Raw genomic sequence first — 27,420 nt, 5'->3', positions numbered from 1 at the left:
TTTTTGCGACTGGCCAGTTGTGGATGACGACATACACACCCTCTCTGCTGGAGCTCGTGACGCAATCACAACGCGACCGACCGACCGACCGACAGCAGCAGCATGGATGTATTATAGCAACGTGGGTACGATACGAGGAGTTGTTGACATTTCTGCTCCTGGAGGTTTTTTGTGGTTCATTTGCAGCACATGCGACACAACATGTTGTACGGGAAGCCTGAGGTCAAACATGTGTTAAAAACCACCAGCGTGTTTGTTTATTTCACGTGGGTAGTTTTATGGAGATTATATCGAGATTAAAATGCTGACTGGAGCCGTGCTTTGACTTGCTGTCCTGGGGGTCAGAGTTTGAGTTTTCCAGTGCACTTCCGGACTACAAATAGGCTACAACTGTTGTGTCGTCATCATGGTAAAAACATGATACAAGCCTGTCACACATTTGGAGAGACAATGAACACCTGGGCGCGTTACCTCATCTTTTTTCAATACATTGGAACAAAGTACAGGTAGGTCACACACACCTCAGGATTTAAATGTGTCTTATTATTGAAATAATGAACTGTTATTGATTGTTTTATTGATAATCATTAATTCTGCAGTGGTGCAGTAAAAGTGGCTCCACATCAGTTGCAGAGAAGAGGCATCCAGGACCACTTGGAGGTGATCTATCTATCTATCTATCTATCTATCTATCTATCTATCTATCTATCTATCTATCTATCTATCTATCTATCTATCTATCTATCTATCTATCTATCTATCTAAATGATTATTTTCTGATGATGATATTTGTCCTATTGTGCTTGAAGTTGCTTCATTTGGTGATTTAATCAGTCTGGGACATATGAAAATAGTGTATTTATTTGTTACAATAATGCATAACAATGTAATGTGCAACATCATTTTTCTGTTTTATTTGACAGTAGAGAGCTGAGAGGAAATGAGGGGAGAGACTGAGAAGGAGTGACATGCAATAAAATAAAATAAAAACTATAGCTGAATGTAATGCTGAGAAATTGTTCTTCATTGGTTCTCCAGGGTTTTGGTAACAACTGAGGGCAATATTTGCTTTTGAATCATTATTACTTCAGCACAACTTGTGTATTTGTCCTCCCTCCTTATTTAATGTTCTCCAGTCACCAAAATACTGTGATGAGCTTGATAACCTCCTCTGAGAAATTGAATCCTTATTGTTGTAAAATGTGTTTTATAAAACTGATAATGACAGAAAGTTTTATGATTTCTAAGTGTCACAGAAATTTGACACGGTGGTGTTGAAATTAACAGAAACTTTTGTGATCTGAATTACATCCAACAGAGGGATGTTTTCGTAATTTTTGCAGCTTCATTGATATAAATGGGATGAACAAAATAATAGAAACACTTCCTATTGCAGAAACCCCAAACCACAGGCTCCAATCTACACAGAAGTTTCAACCAAAAAAACGTTTTTCACTTGCTGTAGCTAATTAGATGGAAAATTAGTCTTATTCGCACAGAAAGTGCTCCTTTTCATTTAAGATTTGATGTGTTGTGTTTGCATTTTAATTGTTTTATTAGCTCAACAAATTAAATAAACTTATATAAACAATAAGAAGATGACAAATTTACTTGTCACATCATGTAAACTAAACTATGAGTAACTATAAATTTCTTTTTTTCACCTCTTCTCTGATCTTCTCTTTGTCTGTGAACAGGATGCGATAAGGAGGCTGAAGCCCGTCAACCCGGTGTCTCTGTCCGTGTCCAGCAGGACAGACAAAGGCGTCCACGCCCTCTCAAACTCCGCCCACTTCGACCTCCAGCGCAGAGACAACAAGCCGCATTTCACGGAGGACGTTCTCGTCGAGGCGCTGAACTTCCACCTCAGGACTGAACAGATCAGGTGAGTCTGGTTCAGGTTGAACATCTGGACACTTTTCTCCACGATGCAGCTGCACAGTCGCCTGAAAACAATTCAGTTCATTTTGTTCTCCAAAAAAAAACTTTCTCTCATCATTAAAGTGAATGCATGAATGTTTCCAGTGTTGTTTTGCTGCTGAGCTGTTTCTTAATGAGACTGTTGAACAACAATAACAACAACACGTCACATGAAATCAAAGAGCTCATTGGTCTGAATATTTAATTCACATAACAAGACTTCAAATGTCTTGATAGAGATTTTAACAGAGACCTACTCTGCTGTGTCACTGTCATGCAATTTCACTGTTGTCATACAGTGTAAAATGTGATGAACGCCTGAGGGGATACGGAGTTACAGACACCTGCTCCTGCTATTTCAGCCTGATCAAAAGTCACAGGGACCTCAAATCTCATTCTGATTGATGTTTTCTTTCATGTTTCATGAGCTGCGATAATGTTCACACATGCTCGTGGAAAGAATCCCTTCTCTTTCAGGATCAACAGTGTTTCCCATGTTTTTTTATTCACTATGTAAATACATTGTGTCTAATGCAGGTGACATAAGAACTCAATATCAATATACACATATACTATATACACATATACTTGATATGTATATATTTCAATGCAATCTTTGTATGTAGTCTATCCACTCACTGCTGCTCTTGAAGAGAGAAACACAGGCAATGGCTCTCAGACAAACCCCCATTACATTTGTGTTTAAGACCGTAAAGTGCACAAGAAGGAGAACATCCCTCTATACATTTATTCTCACATCTATACAACAAAGCGCGCGTCGCCTGAGGAAATGCCTCCAGCAATAAATCACACATTAAACCAGCAGCAGATCTGTGAGGCTGATGTCTGCTCTAGCGCTTAGCAGCCAACAGTAAAGCATAGTGGTGTGTCTTCAGGTCACTTGTTGAACCTTTAAAGGAAAAAAATATGTTTGTTTTTTTAAAGAAGGCCTGTATGTGAATATTTAAATCCTGATTGAAAGTTTTTGTTGTGTCTTTTCACATCTTTTCATTATTCAAAACCACAATCACTTTCTTATGACGTCTTTGGTTTGGTCTGCTGTGACACTCTGTGATATTTGGACAGCAGCAGCTTTTCTTGACTGAGTCGGGGCCAAGAAGAGAGATTGAAGTGTGGATAGTGAGAGATAAAGGGAGTCAGAGTCAATGAGAGAGGAGGAGGAGGAGGAGGAGGAGGAGGAGGGAGGTAAAGGAAGCTCCCAGCATCCCACTAATCCCTAAACCTGCAGAGAGAAGGTTAGAAAGGATGATCCCTACTCTGCTTTATGGTCTGCAGCATCTGTTAATACACACAAACGCACACACCGAGATAAATTGAAATGACCATCATGACACACATCTTCTTCTCAGTATAGTATGGAGACAAAAACACAAAGCATCTTTTCACATCTTCAAAGCTAAAAGAGTTGCAGCAGTTATGATTAGACCGTTGGGCAAAGCAGGAATTAAACAACTGAACGCCGTCAGTACAGATCACATGTCTGCTGCTCGGCCTTCTCTCGTCTTTCTGTGAAAATGGACTTCAATTAGCCTGAAGTGAAGTGAACGGCCCCTTTCCCATCAGGGAAAACTGCTGAGTAGCAAAACGGTGCCACACCAAACAAAGCCCCCGTTTCCAAATGTGTGAGGCCATGCTTTGTAGACTGCTTATGAAAATTTTATGTGTGTGTGTGTGTGTGCCTGAGTGTGTGTGTGTGCGTGTTTGAGTGTGTGAGTGTGTGTGTGGTTTGGGGGCCAGGCAAAGGCTGTCACTTCGCATTGGAGCAGGCGCTGGAGGCAAACGCAAGGGTTTCCTCTGCCACGTGTCACACCCAATCTCCTCCCCTGGAAACGTAACCTAGTTTCTCTCACTGTGCACACTAGGCGTACATGCATGCACACACAAAAACACGCACACACACACACACATAGACTTTCACATGCATGTGCACAATGCATGTACTTGATTACAGTTTGTTCTCATAGATTCCATGTCCTCCTCTCTGCTTCCCGCGCCCCTCACTGCTCATTATCTCCTCCTCTGTAACGCACACAATGCATGAGTGCGTTTACTGTGTGCAGGCACAGGCATGTGTGGACGAGCACAATACGGTGCTAGTGGTGGTGATGTGCTTTGTGCAGTGATGGTCAGACTTGCACAGCTGGCTGCAGCTCTTTGTTCTTCTGCTTTACAGATGTAGGTACACATGAAGGATCTCCCACTTGTTACTGTGCGTTACATCTCTGACAACACTGAACATGGTTTCATCTTAATCCAGAGCATTAACAAAGGAAAAGGCTGCACAATTCTCTATATGTTTCAGCTTTAAATGTGAATATGCTATTTATAAATAGACATTTATAACAAAACAATCTACATTTGAATATTTTCAGATATAATCACCTTTTTTTCTGTATAATCTGATTGAAAACCCAGTGAATGGTCGTGTAGTAAAGAAGAAATGATTTGCCGTGTGCCAGCGTTTTCATAGAAATCACATATTTCCATAAAGACCGACACTGACTCATTTAACATTTTTAAAGTTTACAGACTTCATGTTGATTCCTGCAGCGCCAACTCACTCAATTATCGCAGGAGCTTGAAACTACAAAAAGTCTGAAAATTTAACAACATGGTTGAAATGTATTCAATCCCCATGTGTTAAATCTTTCTGTAGATCTTTGATGTTTGAGCACATTTTGGTTTGTTGCTTCTTTTTTTTTTTGCACAGAGCTGAACATTGAAAGAGTGATTCAAGTTCAGGAGTCGAGCTTTGATCAGAAATGCAAGAACTCATGAATCGATCCGCACTGACTGATTTGATCATGAAAGGATTTGTTTCCTGTTCTATTCTATGATCCATCTCTGCCTGTCTGTGTGTGTGTGTGTGTGTGTGTGTGTGTGTGTGTGTGTGTGTGTGTGTGTGTGTGTGTGTGTGTGTGTGTGTGTCCACTGTTAACCGTCGCCCTGCTGGACTCACATCAAAGAGCCTCGGCCTCTCAGTGTGTTGTGATGCTAACTGTGTGAGCAGAAGCGTTTTGGCTCTTCATGTCTCTTGGCAGCCATTTCAGCTCTGTGACAGCGGGTGTGCCTTTTGTGCAAAAAGCTGCTACGTTGGCATTTTGGACAATGACTTCTGCACAGCGTTTCTTGCTGGCAGCACAAAAAATGTAGAGTATTAGCACCATCTGTGTCTGGAGACTTCGCTTTGTCTGAAACGATGGTTTGTTGTTGAGTTTTTGTGTGGAAATCAAACATTTCACATTAATGTCTGTGTCTTTTTTTTTAATACCAGTGCAGAGCATTAGCTGCATGTTGTATTAATGAACACTATGAATTAGAAATTGCTGCTCGTTACAGTTTCAGACGCAGAGTTTAAAGCTCTTCAGGCCCTGAATGGATTCATGAGCTTTTAACTGCAACTGCTTCTTCTTCCTCTTCTTCCTCTTCCCCTCTCTTTTTCCCAGGGTCACCCGTGCTCACCGCGTGCCTCTCGACTTCCACGCCCGTTTCCGCGCCGAGTCTCGCACCTACGTCTACCGAGTCGCCCTGGGGATCTCCCGCCACTCTCCACTTCCCCTCACGGACCAGTGTCTGTGCTGGAGCCTCCGCAACACGTGAGTCGTCGTTGGCCGCTCTCTCTTCATTGTCTCGTCCGTCTGTTCATCCTCCCTGATGATTCTCTGTGTCTTTACCACTGCTGCACCACTGAAAATGAGCGTCCTCCCTCATTATGTCTTCTGAGGTGGACAAATAAATGAATAAATGAATGGTTTCCTCTAAAAGATAAAAATCAAGCTCAGTCTAATAACAAGGTTCCTACACACACACACACACACACTTGGAGACACATCCTCAATAAGCTCATGCCAAGCCTTGCAGAAACAATGGCACGTTAAACACATGAATAATCCACACGTGCCACGCCGGAAACTGCAAATTAGGGCCAGTCAAACAAAGTGTTTTATCTGAGTCGACATCCTAAAAAACAAACAAAGGAGACGGAGGGAAGGAGGGATAGAGAGGATGCAGGGATGATGTTGGACTGAGGGGAAGGGGGGGGGGTTAAAAAAGATGGGAACAAGACGAAGCTTTACAGCCTGGACAATGTTCTTTAAGCTGCGTTTGGACCAGAGGGAGCGTAAAGAAACACATTTCAGAGAGTGTACGTACGAGCATTTGTCGGCTCTTCTCCACTTTTTGGGGGAAAGTAGGGCAAGATAAGCTGCAGGCTTATACACATGCAGAACAACACCCACGCACATTACTCTGACTGTGTGTGTGTGTTTTTTTTCAGTCTCTTTCCCTCTTTTCGCTTTCTCAACCTTCTCCCTCCCTCCTTCTCCTTCTCCTTCTCCTTCTCCTTCCTCTCCCTCTCTCTCTTTCTCTCTGGCGTCTTGGCTTCTTTATCCCTCTCTCATTTTCAGCATCCATCTCGTCCTTCCACCCCTGAGCATCTCTGCCTCAGCAGCCTCTCTCTCTCTCTCTCTCCGTTCTCTCTTTGATCTGACTCTCCCTCGTCATCACACCCCCTCCATCGTCCCCACTGCAAAAAATATTAATCCCCTCCACTGTTTATTTTAAGACTGACTTTGGTCTTGGAATCGTGCATTTCTTAGAACAAGAGCAGCGGGTTCATCAGTCTGAAAGAGGAGAGGTCATGTGTGGCTCTGAAACACTTTGAAATCCAGCGATGATACTGCAGCAGAATAATTGACATTATTGCGAAATGAATTGCATTATCTAAATAATCTGGAACAGCATGTGCCAGGTTTTGGAAAGGTATAACAGATAATGTAACCTCAAGCATCACCAGTACAACACTGCCTCCATAGAAATGATATTTATATACAACTGAGACCTGGGACCAGATTGCATCGTGATCAGGATGTGCTGTTAATTTACATATTATGCAAGTGGCAAATACATCGACACTGAGCATATGAGTGGATGATCACAACAAGGTTTTTATTTTCCTGCAAAGATATTCGATCTTGCTGCACAAATATCCTCTTGTCTTACGCATTGTTTTGAATTTTTATGGTTGTATTCAGGTCAACAGTCTGGTTCATGGAGAGAAAAATAAAAGTTCACACTGATTTCAGACACATGACATGTTTCTTCACATTTAACCAAAGCCTGAACCTAAACCACAGTCGGGGCTGCGGATACAAATCCCAGACTCCTCTAGTGTGACATGTGAATCATCATGTGCAGCTTTCTTTTTTCTTTTCTTTTTTAAATCATTGATGTGAACAAAATCCAGCCAGCTATTGTGTTTGAAAGGTCGATTTTACTTGACTAAGAGTTGAAAATCTCAAAACATTCAATGCACGGACATAACAAATGAAGCTCTTTGACATAACAAAGAGAAAAGCAGCAAATGTTCATGTTTGGAAAGTTGAAATCTTGGCTTTTTTCCTGCTGTTTTACTTTGATCATCATTTCATCTCTAATCCGAAGCAGCTGTGCTTATCGACCTTCATATACATGATACATGATGAATTCAATGCAAAATAAAGCTGAGACCCCTTAGCCTTCGCTGTCTGAGGTGCAGGTATACTGAAGTACTAACAGTGCTAATGCTAATTAATGCTAACTGATGCATAGTTGTAATAATACTGCTGACATGCAGGTGTGTAGCATGTGTAATGTTTGCCATGTTCATCATTCTAGTTTAGTGTTACAGCATACTAACACTTGCTGATGTGCATTAAACAGAAAGTGTGACGCGATGCCACTTCCGCGAATTTGCAGGTATATGGACAATTGGACATATGAACAAACATATGAAGCAAATTACACTTCAGGACCTTTTAATATTTAAATGTTAATATTATTTTATTCCTGCATCAGTTATAACTTGAAAACAACCTTTTCTGAATCCTTAAAACTCAAACACCAGCTGATGAAAAGTTATAGCTCAACCTGATTGGCTGAGCTGAGATTAAACTTCAATCTTTTTAAATAACGTTACAGCTCGGGGGAATAACAGACGAGCTGCTCGGTCATTTTTTGCAGCGTTCAGCCACATCTTCATTCACGGCGAGCTCTCCCTTCAAAATTTAAAATTAGTGCTTTAAGATTTTAATTAGTGAGTCACTCAGCACACTCATCTATTTCCTTGCTTGCTGTATCTCCCTGTGTCAGATCATATTTAAGCAGTGACAGGAACATGAGACTGTAGAGAATCAGAGCGCCGGGCTCGCTCTCGCTCTCTCCCTCAAATGAGCCGCTCGTCGACATGCTCTCCTCGTTCACGTGGCTTTGTGCCTCTGAAATTTCATATTATATAAATTATTATTGAGGGCAGGGACATGGAGGCCTGAAACCAGTCGTAAGCACATTACACTGCTGCTGCAGGCCGACCACAGGTCGCAAAGAGGCTGCAAAGGTTAATTTTAAAACCTGTGTGGCCCATAGAAAATGCATTTATTTTTCATGATGACTAATTAAAGGAAAAAAAAAAACTCTTCTTTTTCTGTCTCTTTTCAGGGAGCTGGATGTGGGAGCCATGCGTGAGGCCGCTGCCCTGCTGGTTGGGACTCACAACTTCAGCAGCTTCAGGGCCGTCAGCTCGGACCTGCCCTTTAAAGACCCCGTCAAGATGCTGGACGTGGCCGACATTAAACCAGGAAGCTCTTTCGCACACACGCACTTCCACAGGTGAGCTGTAGCAACCTGCTCTAATGGTTTAAAGATGTGTAAATATAAGGCATCACGTTGAAGTTGCATCAATACTTTGTGCCACTTACGCAACAAGCTGTAAAAAAGATCATATATAGATGTAAACAGTGGGTTTACAGCCTTTTTTGGCCATAAAACCAAAACAGTGAACTGAAAGACACTAAAAAGTCACATAAGGAGAACTGCTGAGTTGGCTGGTAATTCTCTATACATTATATCCATTGATTACGATATATATTGATTTAGTGCAGCTTTATGATGAAATGAGTGATAATGATATATTGGAGACATTTGACATTTGGGGAAATACTTTTATTTGCCATTTTTTCAAAAGTTAGATGATAAAACTGCCATCTACAAATACCTTTATCATGTTTTTAAATACTTGAAATATAATGGAAAATGAAGCTGCAGCAGGTTACAGGAACAAAATCAGCCTAACGACACATTTAAAGGTCACTAATTCTCTCACGGTTTCCCCTTTGTGCTGAACTAACGATGTTTGCAATAAAAGGGAATAAACATAAAATACTTCCTCAAAAGTCAAACAATCAATTTTAAATAAGGGAACTGATTGCTCCAAATCAGCAAAAAGAGAAAAAAAGAAACCCGATTACAGATGTGCTTTTCCACTTCCAAAAGACAGATCATGTTTCTCAATCTTGCGTCAACGGCTGCTGCTGCTTCTGCGGAGGAAGAAGAAGTTGGCCCAAAGTTTTAAATCATTTACAGTCGCTCCACTCAGCCAGATCTGCATGTAACAGCCCAGAAGAAAGAAGAAAAAAAAGATAGATCTCTCCATGGAGACTCAGTCAGAGTCAGTGGAGTGTTTGATGTGAATCACAGGTCAAACACACTCAGGTCCAGTGTTGACAAACTGAAGTGTGTGTGAGAACGGAATCAGATCCAGTTCAGAACAGTTCGTCCTAAAAATAAAACACACATCACTGCAAAATGTGTTTTAACCCTTTTTTGGGCAAGTGACTACATAACTTGTTTGACAAACAAACATAAAAGGTTTTTTGAGTTTAAGATAAATACTTGTGTTTAGAATAAGTATTTTTTTTTTACACATTTTTGTGTATTAATAACTGTTCCTTTAATTTTATATACACCTTTTTGAAAAAATATGACCTTTTATTACCGTTTGTCGTGCCTCCTTCTACGAGTTTCCACACGTTGCCGCACGAGTTTACCCGACTAAGGAAAACAAATTTGATTGGTCGTTATCAAGCGGGTGGGATATTCAAAGCTTGGGGCGAGACCGAGCTCCGTGTGTGTGTGTGTTGTCTGAGACGTTTGATTGACGGATGACGGATCCAATATCAGTGGCTGATGAATCGTGAGCAGGCTGACGTATAATCCGTGTGCCTGCATTATCCAATGTGAAAAAAAATACCACACTTTCATCCCGGATTTACTCGAAAATAGAATTTTGCACAAAGTTTGGGCTACGTCGTCTGATAGATGAGTTATTACACTAATTTTATGACCCAGAGTGGAATCAAATTCATTTTTCTTTTCTGTACAGCTTTAAGGGTGTTGATTGACCTTGATTTGCAGTCAGAAAAAACCCAGAAAGAATCTGACATGTAAGCCCACACAGCTGTGACACATGTTGGATAATACAGGTAGAATCATTTTTGTTAATTAACATGCTTAAAAGATTCAGTCTAATCCATTGGAGAGATATGGGCAGGGGGGAGAGGGGAGTGTGTGGGCTCTGTGAGATTACACATCCATGGGGGTCACTCTTCATGCCAAATACCACTTTCATGGGCATTAATTATTATTTGCCCCTGAGGATATGTTGCGCAGGATGGATGGACACGGGCATCAGCAGCAGCAGCAGCTCTCAGACTAAATGTCACATCGTCCCTGAACCCCAAACAACAGTGGAGCATCAGGCCGAGAGAATCTGAGATCTGTGAGGGACTGTAAGTGAGGCAAAGCTTTATTTATACAGCGCATTTCATGCACAAAGACAACTCAACATGCTTTACATAAAAAGAAATGATAAAAAAAAAACATCAAAAAAAATCAGACACATTAAAAACAAACATTTAAAAAGAGAATAATAAAAACAATCAAACACAAACAGGAGAGAGAAAACAAGAGGCTAGATGAATATAGAGCAGTCATTCCCAACCTGTGGGCCGCGACCCCCTGGTGGGCCGCGAAGGTACTGCAAGTGGGCCGTCAAATAATTTCAAAGTAGTATGATTTTTGTGAACTAAATAAAAATATATGAATTATTTTTTAGATGTTAAAAAAAAAAAAGATATTCAACATGTCTAAACACCTTTTTCATTGATTTGTTTTGTTGTGTTTTTCCCATCATCAAAATAAGAAAGTGCTCTGAGAACACATTATTTGGCCTCCGTATTGTAAATGGGGTGGAGGGTGGCTGCAAACATTCTTCAGATTTTCAAGTGGAAAATGTTGGGAACCACTGATATAGAGCATAAAATAACATTATATTAGTGATTTACATTAAAATAATTTAAAAGAACATATAATGCATCTTTAAAGTATTTTAAAAGAACTCACCCATAGGCACAAGAGAAGAGAAACGGTCACATTTAAGGATAATTTCAGTTCTGTTTCTAGGTCGTTCCAGCTAAATGCTGCTTCACCGTGTCTAGTTTGAACTCTGTCTCAACAATCTTCAATGAATCAGCAGATCTCACTTGGTTTATATTCCAATAACACGTCTCTCATGTGCCTCAAACATTTAATGTTTAACTAATTGATTCTATAGTTGAGTGGGAGCCAATGTAAACACTTGAGAACAGGGCAGAACTGTAAAGTGTTTCTGCACTAAAATGTCCATTACTGAATTTTCAGCAAATATAAACAGTTTCTTTTTTTCTTTTTTAAATTCTCCACAGATTTCTCGTGAATGGTGGAAGATGAAGCCTTTAGATTTATGTTTTTTGTCTGAAGGCAAAAAATAAAAAAGCCAGAGAGAGTTGAGCTGTGTGTTTTTACTTTTTCATGAGGGTCACTATTCTAAGTAACAGTGATAAAAACGAGAAGAAACCGAGCGGTGAATTATTGAAAAGCCAAAGGTTGAACTAAATTTTTGATCCTAAAACAGGGAGCTGTGTGGTACGTGACGCTGACTTCTTTGTTCTCTGTTCAACCAGGACGGAAAATATGGGATTTTTCTTTTTTTTTTTTTCATTTTCCCTCCCCCAGAAACAGATGATTGGATGATCTCATCATTGTCATACATAAATAAACAGCGTGCCCATTTCAGCGCTTTGTGGTGGCCCGTACTGTACATTCACTGTAAGACCGGGTTCACTCCTGGTTGGGAGACTTATTGTAAATTTAATTAGCATCAATAATTCAGACAGACTGAGACTGAGTACATGTGGGATATCACAGAATCCTTTGGTTGTATTTAAAATTATACCATATATAGTACATACAGTACAGCACAGGAATGTAGGAATTTAGTTTTTGTATTGTTTTTTCTTGTGCAACACATAACGATTTTCAGATTTTATCAAAGAACTTTAAGTGCTTAACCTTCAAATGCTTAACTTCCTCTTGTGTTTGGGTCACTGGTGACCCGTTATCAGGTTTTAATGCATAAAAGTACCACTTTTTTTTTTACCACAATTTGTTTATAGCATCCAGGCTTTTTGACTTTGTCAGGAACCTCTATTTAAACAAAATAAAACATTTTTTTTTTTCACAAAATTCTAAAATGCTCTGGTTAAAATTATAACATCTATGGTGTTAGGGTAAATTTTGACCCGGTTATAACGATAAGAACAATAATTAGAGTTTAAACTGAAATCATAAGTGCAAAACCAACCATTCCATGGATAAGGAAGCCTAACAATGTAACCAAGAGATGAGAAACAAATGAGATGATAAATAATTGTTTTTAGTGTGTTTTACAGCTGATTTAAGACACCATAGATACAGAAAGCTAACGCAAGACGAAGGTTAAGTTACAACCTGTTAATTAATTAATTTAAAATGAGTGATTTTCAGTGAAATGTTTGACTATATGAATAGACGTTGACATTAGATTGTGGTGTTCATGTTACTCTCAGAATGAACTGTAACTGCTTTGATGATCCCTCAAAGATGCTCCATGTAAGTTTTGTTTATTGCTGCACAGACCAGAAATAACAGCCGACTTCAAACTTCATTCATTATCTCCACAAGAGCTGTGTCCTGTGGTAGAAATGTTGATATTAACCAATATTAACTCTCGTTTTTATTACTTGTTTTCTTATACTGAAGTTGGCGTGGTCACCAGTCGGTCCTTTCCAATAGCGAGTCACGGTAGTGTCTAGTCTGCTGCGACTGAGGTGACACCAGGAGGATCCTGATCTTACTGTCTTGGTTTTTTAGGAACTCAATATACAGCTAAGGAGAATCAAAGGTGTCAGAGGCCAGACAGAAGATATCCACACACGTAGATTTATATGCATTTATATCTTACGTCAGGCCTCTGAGAACTCAAACTAGAAATACACAGAGCTGATTTTGTTTCAGTGAGATTAAACACAGTTCCAGGGTTAATTTGCAAAATGTCATAATATTACGTTCTGTGTTGGGATTCAACTACAAAATAAAATTCTGTTGCTTCATATTCAGTTTTTAAATGCAGCTGTTCAAGTCGAACCACACACTCCTGCCTTTATATCTTTACCTCTGTCACCACATAAAGTAAATTTGTTTTTGGTAGAGATGTGTGTTCCTGCAGCGTGAGGCACAGAGCACCTCGCTCCAGCTTCATCTGAAAGATACTGTCCCTCAGCAGAGTCCATAAGCTAACAGCCCTGCTGCCGTATGAATCCGTCTCTGCACTCCTTACATGTCAAATGTAATCAGACAGCGAGCACTGAGTCAAATTTGCATTTGACCCAATTCTCTCCGTGCGCCTGTTTGCTCACTTCGCTCCTTTTCTCCCCAAAATATCAAGTCAGTCACTTAAACACTGAGGCCACAAGCATCAGTGAAAAGAAAAGAAATTGAATGTCAAATAGCACACACACACATACAAAAAAAAAACACAGATCCATGTTTTCAATTGCATTACCCATAATCCCGTTGGGCCTAAGCTGCAGTGGCGTATTCAGCATGTGACATTTAAACAAATCTTTGCATGAAGAGAGGCCCGGACTTCATCTGATGTCTGGCAGAAGAATGGATGTCACATCAGCCTCCGACTCTGTCCACACAGTGGAGAGAGGGAAGAAAGGAGGGAGGAGAGAGAGAGGAGAGAGGGAGGCATTGAAATGTGTAACAAAAGAGAGATAAAGAGGAGTAACATAACAGACATGATGCAGGAACCTCTTTAATTTGAAAGGAGTGATTCACTTTGAGGTTTTCAGGTCCAGGGAGATAGGAAACAGATTTTTTTTTCTTTTTTTCATTTAAAGAAACCCTGAGGAGTTTGTTTTTGGTTATAAAAGAGTCTCATATTAATATGGATGAATCTACGTTACCCACTTGTTAATGGGTCCATTTTCAATAAATATGTTGTTTTGTCTTTATGGTTATTTTGATATTATTATTTAGTGGTCGACTCGCCCAGCATTTCCTGGTTTCCCGGACGCTGCCCGGCGGGTCATGGGAATAACGCCGCCGGGTCGCTAGTTGGCATCGTTTATGGTCGGAACTACGACGGTATCTGATCGTCTTCAAACCTCCGACTTTCGTTCTTGATCAATGAAAACATTCTTGGCAAATGTTTTCGCTTTCGTCCGTGTTGTGCCGGTCAAAGAATTTCACCGTGCGTACAGAGGGAAATGTAGTGTGAAAACACTTCGCTTTTCGAAACTCCTCGTAGTCCTTTTTCCTCCTCTCCAATAATGACTGAATATTTCTTTTTTTTAAATAATTAAATAATGAAATAAATAAAGCTAAGCTACCAAGCTAAGCTAAGCAGCTTCTTCCCAGAGGCTCTGAGGCTTATGAACTTGGTCGGTCCTCTTTGCACTTTGCACTGCTGTGACTACTTGGCTGCTTGGTTTATCTTATTCTGAGGCTATTTTAACCATCTATTATTATCCGTTTTTTTTTTAATTTTATCCTGTATGCATATCTGTACCGGAATAACATTATGGATCCTTTAAGTTTTAACATGTTGTACGACAATAAACTTATCTGAGAACTGACTGAGAATTGCATTTGACAGCCGCTCATGATTTTGTTTCTGCTGGTGAAGTGACACTTTAACCCTGTAGCAGTGTTTAACCTCTCTGCTGCTCGCCACACTCAGTCAGTGATGCCGAGCAGACTCTGTGCCTTCGGCGATTTATTCAGCATTTACAAGTGTTGTGGACACGTCTTAAGTGACATAACAGACATGATGCAGGAACCTCTTTAATTTCCCCTTTCTACAGCCCAGCCTGCGCACGGAGAAGCTGCCTCCATCAGCGCTTCCTTGACTGAACAATCTTCATTTATCTCATATTCCATGTTGTAAACTGTTTTCCTGTTTTTAAAATAAACTTGCCTTGCCTTAAAGCCTTTATGCACAAAAAGTAAACAGCTGTGATTTTAAATGAGCACGCACATACAGTTTTTATGTTTGTGAAAAATTGACAGTAGTTTTGTGTTTTTTTTTTCAGGAACATCCCAATCTGGGAGCTGAACTTTAGGGCCAGATCGTTCCTCTACAGACAGGTGTGTCCTCAAGTTTCTTTAACACATCCTCTTGATGTATTTACTGTGCTCACATAACCACAGTGTGTGGTTGTGTAGCTCTTCACTCTGACTTTCTATCGCCATCTGCTGGTGACGCCTGAAAAATCTCTTAGTCCTCCTTCATCATATTTAAAAGGCTCATTCAGCCTAAAATGTGAAAAAAAAAAAAAAAATGTAAATTTGTTCCCCGTGCTCCAGGTGCGGAGGATGACAGGGGCCCTGGTGGCGGTGGGACAGGGACGGCTCACAGTGTCCCAGCTGAAGGACGTATTAGACGCCCAGGACTCTCTGGCCTACCCTCAGGGTCTGGCTGCTCCGGCTCACGGCCTCTTCCTCACCAGGGTGGACTACAAAGCTGCAGGTGAGGAGGCTTTAACATGCAAAACATGAACATCTGAAATATCAAACACACAGCAGCTCAGGTAAAGTGACACATTTCAGATTAAAGGGATAGTTCACTCAAAATTGAAATTTCACTCATTATCTACTCACCCTCATGTCGACTAAGGGCTGGGAGAAGTTTCAGAGTCCTCCGTGGCTTCTCTGAGTTACAGGGGGTCTCGGCGTAGCAGTGCATGTCAATATAACGGTTGCAAATGGATACCACTTTTCTTTGTAACAAAAAGACACACCAAAAAACATCCAAATACCTCCATGCTGCTCGTATGTAATGTCCGTCTTGTATTGAAGTCAGTAATCGCACTGACGCCGGTGCAAATCGCGCAAGATTTGGACGGACCAGGAAGAGGAGCTTCGAGAAGCTTCCGCTACAAAACAAGCTTGAATTATAGACTTATTTAATTTTTTTCGGAACAATTTCGCATTTCGGGGCTTCAATACAAGACGGACATTACATACGAGCAGCATGGAGGTATTTGGGTGTTTTTTGGTGTGTCTTTTTGTTACGAAGAAAAGTGGTATCCATTTGCAACCGTTATATGGACATGCACTGCTACGCCGAGACCCCCTGTAAATCTGAAACTTCTCCCAGCCCTTAGTCGACATGAGGGTGAGTAGATAATGAGTGCAATTTGAATTTTGGGTGAACTATTCTTTTAATCACCTCTTTTTCTTTCTTTTTTTACCTCTTTAGACTTGAAATTTTCTCAACACACCTCAGAGGAGCAACTTATTTCCACTGAAAACTCAGACGATTGATGCTACTTGAACAATTCATTCATGTTTATGTATTTCCATATGTGTACTGATTGAAATAAAGTTTTTTGTATTTATGTGTTCCTCTTTACCTGGTAAAAAAAACGCCAAAACAAACATTACAACTCTTGTGCGCTTCCAGAAATAAGCGTTAGACTACAATACAGATGGACATCTATATGTTCCTTTAATTCAACATATTAAGAATACATAACTGTGTCCATGAACGCAGCTCAGCTACAGAATACCACACACCTTGAACCTATCATTGTCTACACATTACCTTCAGGTTACAACAGACAACTTGCTCGAAGCCTGGTCAGGTCAGGCAGTTATTACTCCTACGTGTACATGTATGAACTGGGTTTTTGTAGGTTCGCACAATTATCAAACATAGGTATACAACATGTGGAGAGGAGTGTTAAGCTCTATAGCCAAAACTGCTGCTTTTTGTGTCCATGGCTCTCGTACAGTGGTAATTTTTTTTTATTACATTATGGATCAACAAAGTGCACACACACACAGACACACGCGCACCCACACATATACACACTCTCTCTCTTTTGCTGATAATGTATACATCCAAATGTCCAAATAAAAACTGCATACACTGCTTCTTTAGCCAAAAAAAGTCTGCACGGACTTATTCATCGTGGACTCTCAACAACACTCGCTCGCTTCTAATTTGGCTGCATCTGCTCACTGAGTTGAGTGAATTTTTGTCAGCAAGTTGTCCGTAAACAGTCCATTAAAACCGGACTTCCACCGGCAGCCGTCGTCGTCGCCGTCTTCTTCGGTGCCGGTGGGAGCCAGATGAGGTTTGTAGAAGGTTCAGACTGACCAATCACTGCCCATTGAAATGTTCCAGCGCATTGATCAAAAAACACACCAGACATCATTATCATCAATAACAACAATAACGTTTCCTTAATTTTTGTCCAGTCACCCACTGATAACAATGTTAAAACTGATTTAGGCTCACCGCATTCGAAGTGCTGCGTCTGTCAAAATTGAACCTCATGAGGAATGTTTTCGCACTTCTTAGAAGTGTCAATAGTTAACGCTATTTATTTAACCTAAATTTTTTTTATTTTTTTTTTTAACATATGTACACAAGTACATGTTTCCTAACCATGCGACCATGTTGGAACAACACAGTGAATCTGATTGGCATAGGTCCTCTGGTCCTCAAGTCAATTCAGCATTTGGTTTTTAAGAATAAGATAATTCACACAATCCCTAAAGACGCCTCCATAATTCAATATATAATCAAAATTTCAAGTGTTAGTCAGAATAGTAAGCCCAATGTCTTAGAATATCAATAACAAAAATCATATCTATATATAATGCACTTGAGGAAGGCATTGCGTATAGTATATATATATATTTTTTAAACTCACAATCCTTAGTTAACAGCACAGTCTGGGTGAAGAATGTAGCTGAGCTAAAGTCAAACTGATTGAGACCCTGATTGAGAAGATTGTGTGGGACAGTGAGACACAAAGGGAAACTGATCACAACGGACCTTAACGGCCACGTTGGGAATTAAAATGAGGTTGTTTTTTTTGTTTTGTTTTTTGACGAGACAGATGAAGGAGAAAAAAAAGAAGACTTATTATTACTCAGCAAGTGACGCCAAGCCTCGTCCTGATAATGGCCATGATATTTTGTTTGTTTTTTTTACTTTAAATGACATAAATAACATGCATGTAAAGATGTGTGGTTGGCTGATGATTGCTTACTGGTTAAAAACACAGAAAACACCAAAAAAAAAAAAAAAATTCCATGACCTTGGAGTTAGTGGTGTATTATCACTCTAGACAGCCTTTTTTTTTTGGCATTTGACTACACACCCTGATGCTAAAGCTGAGGTTAATTCTGGATTAATTTGTGTTATGTGAGTATAAGTTGACAGTAGTTGATAATAGCTATCACAGGTTGATAAGTTTGCATAGACCCTTGAAACCCAACCAACACCATCTCATAATAACATAATCTTAATAATAATAATGATTTTAACTACCGACTGGGAGCAGCATACCCAACTTCACCCTTTGTACTGGTTTTGGTAGATTCAACAAAAGCACAATAATAGTTATTATAAAAAAAGCTGTAATCATCTACATGATATGGTTACATTCAGTTATACTTTTGTTCTTTAAAAATCAAAGTGGCACATACAGATTGTTATTTCTCTATCAGTGTTTTTGTGAATCTCTTTTGTATCATGCCACCACTACAGCCAACACCAAATAGTGTTTTTTTTTTTTCAATTCATGTGTATTCAGTAAAACAGAGTCAACTATGCCTGCATCATGATACACAGTTATAAACTCATAGACTTTATTTAAAGAAGTACAAAGAGTGAGGTGGGTATGTTCCAGAGACAAAACACTCGTCTTGAGAGGAGACATCCACGTGTAAACATATGCTGTTGTGTTTGTGGTTCTGCTCTGTCCTCTGACAGCTAAGAAATAAAAAGCATAAAACACTGTAGGAGCGTACAGTTGTTGGGGGAGCAAAGAGGGGGGAGGTGGGAGAAGTCGAGGCCGCCGACGTCGTCGTCATGCGATCACGATCCTCTTTAGCCGGCGATTTTCTCGATTTCATCCAGATCGTCTGTGTCTAGTCTTTCAATCTTTTTACCTGTAGAGGGAAAGATCACACGACATGCAAGGGCTCATTTAGAAGACAAATAATAAGATACAGTATTTAAAAATTCACTTTATCATCAGAGGTGTGTGCAGCTGTTGTCAGACTTACTGAAATGCTCCTGGATCCTGTTGAGGATGTTCATGCTCATCTTGCTGTCCACCATGTTGATGGCCAGCCCCCTTTTGCCGAATCGACCCGTGCGACCAATCCTGTGCAAGTACGTCTCGTTGTCGGGGTTGCCGTCTTTGTCCACTGGCAGGTCAAAGTTGATCACCACGGAAACCTGCTCGACATCGATACCTGGGTGTAAGATAGGCAGAGAGACGGTTATTATTATTATTTACAGTGATTGGAGCCACGTAGTTCAATCCTAAATAAAGGTCCACAACACCTGCAGAAAGAGGACGAGCAAACCACTAGTTTGGAAATGTTACAGGTAAACACGATACTGTCTGAGGAAATGTGGAATTAAAATGTTGGTTCATCTCTCCAGTAAAGGAGCAAGTCTGTGAGATCCTTAAAGGGATAGTTAAACATTTTGTCAGATTGGCCCATTGCCATGATCCCTATAGTTTTAGGAGTAGGTTTGTTGAAAGCCATTTTTAAAATGGCGGAGCAGAGCTGTGAGCTGCTCAGAGCTATGTTACGGAGACTAATGGGATTTCTTGGTTTCCCTCATCAAACTCATCAAATACCCAATCCAACAACTCCACAACGCTCTGGTGGACAAGTTGTGACCTGCACATTCACCACGCTATGAGATAATAACAGAACGTTACCAGACGGAGTTGTTTTAGAGGTAAATGCAGAGACTGCTTGCTGAAAAACTGCCCCCGACGGGAACGTGCATCAGCTGTTTTGCATGAATTTACCTCTGTAGCAGCTTGCGGCTCTGCTCCGCCGTTCTAAAAATAGCTTAAAGGTAATGAACCTACTCCTAAAACTAATAGGGATTATGGCAATGGGCCAATTTGCCTATTCCTTTAAAATACATCTAAGACCAAGCTGACTGCTAGAAAATGGGGTGTAGATAAAGCTAAAGTAAAATGTAAGGTTTGTAATGAGACCACATGGTCAAATGCAACATGCACTTTTCCCACATTTTATTCCTAAATCCATATTTCCTCTGTCTCTGTGTTAAAACTACGATCAATAGTGGAGAATGACCATGCAACAGTTATAATCACATTACATTTATCCTTCCCGTTCGCGGTGCTTACCTCGAGCACAAACATTTGTAGTGACGAGCACCTTCTCCTTGCCGTCCCTGAAGCGCTCGATGACGGCGGCCCTCTGCTCCACCTGCATCTCGCCACTGAGCAGCGCCACCTGGTGGCCTTCTCTGGAAAGCTCCCCCGCCAGCCAGCCTGCAGTCTTCCTCGTCTGCATCACAAAACGAGACGAGTGCGTTTCAACAACCAACAACATATTTGCTTAACAAAAGGCTAAACAGCAATAATAGTAGGCTACAAAAGTTAAAAACAGTCATAATAAATGAACTAAATCTGATTCTGTGTGAACTCACATGACAGAAGATCATGGCCTGAGCGATGGTGATGGCGCCGTAGATGTTACACAGCGCCTGGAACTTCTCCTCCTTGCTGTTACACAACACGTAGTACTGTTTGATGGTGTCCAGCGTCTCCTCTTCTCTCTTCAGCTTGATGATGTTGGGGTCAGGCACGATGCGCTGGGCGAAGTTCCACACCGTCTCCTCAAACGTGGCCGAGAACAGCAACATTTGGCAGTTTTTGGGAAGCATCCTGTGTGACGGGGAAGAGAGGGTTAAAGAGTAAATCACAAAAAAAATCAACTTGAAGAAATATATTTACAATAGGGGTGTAACGGTACACAAAAGTCACGGTTCGGTACGTACCTCGGTTCAGGGATCACGGTTCGGTACCGTTTTGGTACAACAGACACTAATTGAATGTAAAACTAAAATCTGTCTTGTGTTATAAAAGTTTTTTAAAAAATATATAAAAGAATATAAAATTAAACAAGTGCATTAGGAGTGATATCATGCCATAATTCTAGAGGAGAAAAACTTGCACTTGACCTATTACAAACAAAACAAAACAAGAAACTAACATCAATGTTTGTTTACACCGACTAGATGCCAGTTGCTTTGGTGATGTTTCTGGTCCTGTCTGTGACTGCATGTCAAGAGGCTTAAAAGCAGCGGGATACGTTGTTGTGTTTCACTGAGAATAAAGAAGAAAAATGAAGCAGGCAGCACCTCTAACTTCACACTCTCATCACTTCTCTTCTTCGTCTGTTATGACGGTTGTGGCAGCTTTGAGGCTCATTACCGCCACCTAGATTGGAGTGAGGACTCGACTTTTTTTTTTCACTCAGACGTATTCGTCGTGTGACTGTGTGCACCGAACCGTGACCCTCGTACCGTGACGGCACGGGAAGAATACATGTACCGTTACACCCCTAATTTACAAGATAAGTAACACCTAATTACTGGAGAAAAAAAGAAGATTAAAAAGAACTAGACTGTCTTTTGCATGCAGAGGGCCGCAGATCTGGAACGAGCTAGATGAGAGCTTGAAGGTGGAGACGTCCATCTCCATTTTCAAGAAAAAGCTAAAAATTAAATTACTGTGTGTGTGTGTGTGTGTGTGTGTGAATAAACAACCTTGAATGATAGGGTTTAGATTTGCAGTATTTCTATTTCAGGTTTTTCTCCACTGACCTCTGGATGCGGATGCTCTGGTCCTGGTGACCCTGTGTGGCGATCATGACGTCCGCCTCGTCCAGCACAAAGACCTTGATCTTCTTGGGGTCTATAAACTTGAACTTGCTGCACCAGTCCAACATGGTGCCGGGTGTGCCGATGACGATCTGTTCCTGCAGCTTTGAGCCTCGTTGCACTGAAACACAGGCAATAAAACAAAGGTCCCGTCAATCGGACATACGTCAGTTTGCATCGGCGGGAGCGGTTCAATCTCTGACACGGTGCAGCTCTGTGAAAAGCAGTGAATCACTTACATTTGTTCCCTCTGATGGCGTAGACTAGTCTGACCTCGGGGTAGTGTTTGCCCATCTGCTCGATCACTTTACCAGTCTGAAGTGCCAGTTCATAGGTGGGTGAGACGCACAGGCACTGATGGAGAGAAACGAGATGAGGGAGATGAGTGATAAAATAGTCATTAAGCTCAAGTTATCAGTAGGGATGGGTACCGATACTCGCTACCATAATGGAACCGGTGTTGACGTAAATGTTAGTAACCAGAGCGAAAAGCAATGCGGATTTCGGTGCAACAGAATTTTCAACTAGACGAACCGCCCCTTTAGCTCTGTTGCTGTGCTACACGTGTCGTCACGTCAGTTTTTGTTGTGTGCGAGTAGAGCTGCAGGTAAAAGCAACGTTTTTTTTTAATTGCCTGTTTATTTGCTGCAGCGATGCGCCTCGTGGCATCACAGTACAATGGATGTGGCGTTACACAGCAGCGTGTGTGTATGTGTAATAACATCGCCGAGAAAAAACAGTCATCGACACAAGCTGCTGGTGTTGATACACTCCAGTTTTTGTTATGATAATTATAACAGTTTGTTGTAAAAAAAAAAAATTTATATTGGTAATTTTTTCCCTAAGTCTTATTTGTATTTATATTAGGCTAATTAAATTAATATTCTGTTCAACTTCCACGTGACAAAATGCCTTAAAGGGACAATATGTGACATTTACCCCCATCTAGCGGTGCGGTTGCATGTCGGCACGTATTCTTGCTGTTGCGTTTACGTAAACTCGGGCAGAAGTCAGAAAAACAACACACGCTGCATGTATCAGGATAAACAAGCCTCTATGTAAACAAACGGTCCGCCAGCACGAGGCAAAACAATACAGGCGTGACAATATGTTGTCATGGCGATGTCGTATTGTTTACCTGACCCACGTTTTACCGGCTTTCTCTCGTTGAGTAAAATAACATCCAGTCGGTTTGCCGACGGCGTCACTCACGGCGTCATTCAGGTGTCTGACTGCACCTGAAGGCAACACCAGTGCCTCCGTCCTTCCTCACACTAGCTACACGGTGGTGACAGTTTTAACAGGCGCTGTCTGGAAAACTTTCTCCCCTGTATGTTTGTAACGACTTGTAACATCTCATTCTAAGGTACGAGAAAGCGCTCGTTTGTATGCGGGCGCGATTCCACTTCAGTGAAATACGTATTTATGAAAGCGATATTTGATTTTTGTCAATAAAAAGCCAATAAAGTCCCATACTGTCCCTTTAAAAATGAAAAGGCACCGTTTTAGGACAAAGTTTGTATGTTTTCCATTCTTTAAACACCGGTTCAGGCACCGTTTCAAAAGTACTTGTTTGACACCGGTATCGGATAAAACCTAAACGATAGTTATCAGCATTAAATCATTATAGTGAAATTAAGTGAGGCAGAAATAAGAAATACAAATACTCAAAAGTCAAAAAACTTCAGATTTTAAGTTGAGAATCTCTGTAACAGTGATGTAAGTGACTGTGCTCACCTGTGGATATCTGTTGTTGGGGTCTACGTGGCTGAGCATGGCCAGGACAAAGGCAGCTGTTTTCCCTGTTCCTGACTGCGACTGGGCAATCAAATTCTGTGGACTAAAGAAAAAAAAAAAACAGGGAGTTAGGTTGTTTTTTTTAGCCATGGCGCCTCACATTTTGTCATGCTGGTAGAAAATTATTATTCAAGTTATGTAATATCTGTAAATGGGGAGACATTTTTAGCGACTTCACAACATCTGCATGCAGTGTAATAAAGGATACTCACGGTTCAGCCAGCATCATTGGTAAGGCAGTCTCCTGGATTTTAGATGGCCGGTTGAAACCCATGCCGTACACACCCTGAAGTAGCTGAGGTTTGCTGCAGAAACAGGAGGAAACAGGAGGAAAAACTGTCATTTCTGCAGCGCTTCGTTTATTTTACATCTTTGTGAAGTGACTCACAACTTTTGTTTTTTAGTACACACATTTCAGCAGGTGCTCACATGCCTTTAAAACAGGGCTGCATGAGTAATCAGAATATAATTGAAATTGCAATATGGCCAAAGGCAAAGTGCAAATCACAGGGGCTGCAAACAATCACAGAGGTTTGCTGGGTAAAAAAAAACCTACCAAAACGCACAACTTGCACAGTGTCTTCATTTATGGATTGTATTTTTTAATTCAGTGAAATCACAATATCTGTCAATAAAACGTTTCTTAGCTGTAAATCAACCTTTTCACTACATGTTACCATACTTCATACTAATGACTAATATCTTAAAATACTGTGGAAAAACATCAGCAATGCATAGAAGAAAAGAAAAATAAAACACTTACAGTCGTAGCTCCTCGAAGGATTTGACAGAGTACAGTGGAGAGTTGGGATCTTTCTGCAAAACTTCCACTTGATTCGTGTTGTTGACTAGATTGTTCCGGATCAACTTGTTCAGTAACGACTGTGCCGCTTTGTCCTCTGGGGGAGAAACGAAAGTAAACAACGGATTGCCGTTATGGTTGAACTCCAGGGAGAGAGAGAGAGAGACAAGTGGGGAATATATCAAGACTATTTCTGCAACATATAAATAATACATGTCGCACCTTTATCGTCGTCATCTGTCGACTTCTCTCCGTCACCTTCTGACTTTGCAGCTGTGGAGTCTGTCGCATTAGCAGCCGTTCCTGGTAACATTTTAAAAAATGATATTACACATACAGTATTTACGCCATAAACATTGTTGAAATGTCTTTGTTTTCTGACCAACTTCATCGCAGCTTTAAAAAAAACTTACCATTTTCCTCTGGTTTGTCTTTTATTTGAAGGCTACCGATCTGTAAAGAGGAACAATAGAAGTTAAAGATTAGTTGTGATGTGTGTGTTTTCGTTCAGTCAGGCTCGGTCTCTCATATTATATTTTGTGGTACTAACTAACTGACTATTAAACCTTCATATGAGCTATTTTGGCTGTTTGGTTAGGTTGCTTTTTCCTTTGCAAGTTCTCTAATGCTTTGTGGTCCGATATTCATGACTGTCTTCATAAATCGTTGAATCTGTTCTCAGAACACAGACTTGTCACAGACAATTTGGAAGATGACTTTCTCATCAACAATATTCTCATCCTGTGTAAAGTGCGAATTTCTAAAAAAAATCGACTCCTAGGTTTCTTTTACATGTTTCATAACGAATTTCTTCGTTTCATAAATGCCCTCAATCTTATCAAAAAAGAAAAATGGCATTAAACTATTATTATTGATAAATATGATTTACAAAAGAAGCTCAAGCCTTTGTTTATTTTATAAATGTTATACACATATATATGTGTGTGTACAAACATGCGTTTTTTTGTTTGCTTTCTTTCCCAGGTGGTAGGTCAATGTGTGTGAGGATCATGAATTAGAAATGTGAATAGTTGCTCTGCAAGTAGATTAACGGTGTGTGCCTGTGCCCCTCAATTTTCTGCTTGCATGCTTTAACTTTTAAGTTTGTGGGCAGTGTGCTCTGAAGTTAGTCTGGAGCCCTGAATAGTTATGTATAAACATTCATGGCATAAAGTCTTATAAAGTCTTAAACATTTATGATCCTCAAACATTGGTAGTGATGCTGATTTATGATTAACTGGGAGTGGTCGGAGCTGTAAATGCACACATGCAAGATCTCTACAAGGAAGTTACAAACTTTTATATGGACATTTAGCCATTTAATACTTTATAAATATTCAGTTCTTAAATTGTTTTTTGGGGTGCAATAAGAAAAGCCTGCTATTTAGTTTTATATATTAGGATTTTCTATTAAACTAAAGAAAATTTAGACATGTTTTGTGTTCTCACTTCATTTGGAAAAGTATTGAAAAGTATCGCAACACATGTTGGTACCGGTGTCGATACCAAAATGTTGATGTCGGGACAAAACACTACGAGATTATAACATGCACTTCTCCCACATTTTACTCCTAAATCCATATGTTCTCTGCCTCTGTGTTTAACCTGTTATCAAACATGAAGAATGAACATACAACAGTGACAATCACATCATATTTACTGGCTGCACATTCGCAAGTAAATTAACACGCACTGTCTCAAATTTTGGGGACAAAATGCCCCCCAGTTAGGGGCAAAACCTGGAGCCCTGGTTTGTGCTAAAGTGCTAAGCTACTAACTCAGTGAGCACGCAGCAGCAGCAGCAGCAGCTAACTTTCTTTAGCTCCGGACACAACCGGGTAAATTCTTGTTCACACGTTGATTAAACTCTCACCAAAACTAAACCACGACACAGAGTCAAAACTACTCCATGAAAACAGCGTCGTCGGATAATTTCAAGTGCCAAAAATTAATGCTGAGCGGCTGTTTTTTTGTTTTTTTTTAGGGGGGGTTAGGCCACACAGAGCATCCTCCTCCTCCTCCTCTCCTAACAAAGCTAACAACACGGTAGCTCGTGTTGCGTAAGTTTCGGTTTTTACCGATTCCGCCGCGGCTTCTTGCTCGTCCACCGCCTGGGCCCAGGAGTCCGTAGCCATCGTGGAGACTGTTTTTCTTTCTTGTTTGCTTCTTAAAACTGTTAACTCCTCGGAACAGCTCAAATGGAAAGGGAAAAAGGCTAAAATGCTAGCTGCGGACTGTCTGCGGAGTCAGTAAGTGACTACTGTGTTTCCCCCCACAATGGCGGCGTGTGGCCCAGACCCGAGCGCTGTGCAGCGGCTCAGGGCGTCCGGCTGGAAAAGGGAGCGGCGCCCACACGGCACGACGCACAACATTGGTTCCCACCCAACACCACCACAAGTTACCCGGACACCACACGCCACCAGCGTTTTAAATCAAAACAGAAATATTATTTTATATGATAATATTGAAGAGTTCATTTGCAAAAGCAGATAACTCCGTTTTTGATTATTTACACCAAGTCAAACCAAAGCTGAGTGGCTTTGACCAAGGAGATGAGACATAACTAAAGATAGATAGATAGATAGATAGATAGATAGATAGATAGATAGATAGATAGATAGATAGATAGATAGACTTTTATTATTAGACTCAAGGTCAAACACACACACATACACATTTTAAAAAGACAGTCATACCAGTGTTTCCACATGGCTGACAGACGTAGCTCATAAAAATAGCCTAAAGCTTTATTGAAAACAACACTATACAAAGAATTATTCAAAAACATCAGCTATTTTTTTTTTCAAAATGGCATTTAGGCCTATCTGCTTTTGCAAATGATTTTTTTATTTTAAGACAAAACATATAAACATACAAAAAGAGAAGAAGAAGACTATACAAAAACCTAACCAAAAAACAGGTATAGGCTACATTATAAAAATAGACCACAAGATAGATATTT

At 40.4% G+C, this 27,420-nt stretch overlaps 2 protein-coding genes across 2 annotated transcripts; one reads left to right on the top strand and one right to left on the bottom strand.

Annotated features, from left to right (window-relative positions):
* The first annotated feature begins 132 nt into the window (after positions 1-132).
* Positions 133-18,924, top strand: pusl1 (pseudouridine synthase like 1). Its single transcript, XM_085775928.1, has 8 exons — positions 133-506; positions 600-660; positions 1,698-1,885; positions 5,388-5,537; positions 8,416-8,586; positions 15,213-15,267; positions 15,487-15,649; positions 16,382-18,924. The coding sequence occupies exons 1-8, from the start codon at positions 418-420 to the stop codon at positions 16,444-16,446; spliced, it is 942 nt and encodes a 313-aa protein (XP_085632054.1). The 5' UTR covers positions 133-417; the 3' UTR covers positions 16,447-18,924.
* On the bottom strand, positions 16,614-26,805 carry LOC146986994 (ATP-dependent RNA helicase DDX19B). The gene is made up of 12 exons (XM_085775927.1): positions 26,537-26,805; positions 24,872-24,911; positions 24,681-24,761; positions 24,420-24,555; positions 23,869-23,961; positions 23,597-23,699; positions 22,099-22,213; positions 21,803-21,980; positions 20,624-20,861; positions 20,319-20,481; positions 19,207-19,398; positions 16,614-19,089 (listed from the first exon to the last, which is right to left on the bottom strand). Exons 1-12 carry the CDS (start codon positions 26,591-26,593, stop codon positions 19,028-19,030), a joined length of 1,458 nt encoding a protein of 485 aa, XP_085632053.1. The 5' UTR covers positions 26,594-26,805; the 3' UTR covers positions 16,614-19,027.
* Positions 26,806-27,420: the final 615 nt, after the last annotated feature.

This window comes from Trachurus japonicus, chromosome 5 (genome assembly GCF_045865225.1).
Source record: "Trachurus japonicus isolate A0001 chromosome 5, Traja_1.0".
NCBI lineage: Eukaryota > Metazoa > Chordata > Actinopteri > Carangiformes > Carangidae > Trachurus > Trachurus japonicus.
Note: the sequence above shows the minus strand (reverse complement) of the source record. Positions and strands in the feature narration are given on the sequence as shown.

Excerpts from the sequence above, each read along its gene's own strand:
- LOC146986994 (XM_085775927.1), bottom strand. The coding sequence starts at position 26,593 with ATGGCTACGGACTCCTGGGCCCAGGCGGTGGACGAGCAAGAAGCCGCG. Across the intron at positions 24,912-26,536 it reads AAGAAGCCGCGGCGGAATCG|ATCGGTAGCCTTCAAATAAA; the intron begins GTAAAAACCGAA and ends TCCTCTTTACAG. Across the intron at positions 24,762-24,871 it reads AGACAAACCAGAGGAAAATG|GAACGGCTGCTAATGCGACA; the intron begins GTAAGTTTTTTT and ends AAATGTTACCAG.
- pusl1 (XM_085775928.1), top strand. The coding sequence starts at position 418 with ATGATACAAGCCTGTCACACATTTGGAGAGACAATGAACACCTGGGCG. Across the intron at positions 1,886-5,387 it reads CTCAGGACTGAACAGATCAG|GGTCACCCGTGCTCACCGCG; the intron begins GTGAGTCTGGTT and ends TCTTTTTCCCAG. Across the intron at positions 15,268-15,486 it reads GATCGTTCCTCTACAGACAG|GTGCGGAGGATGACAGGGGC; the intron begins GTGTGTCCTCAA and ends CCCGTGCTCCAG.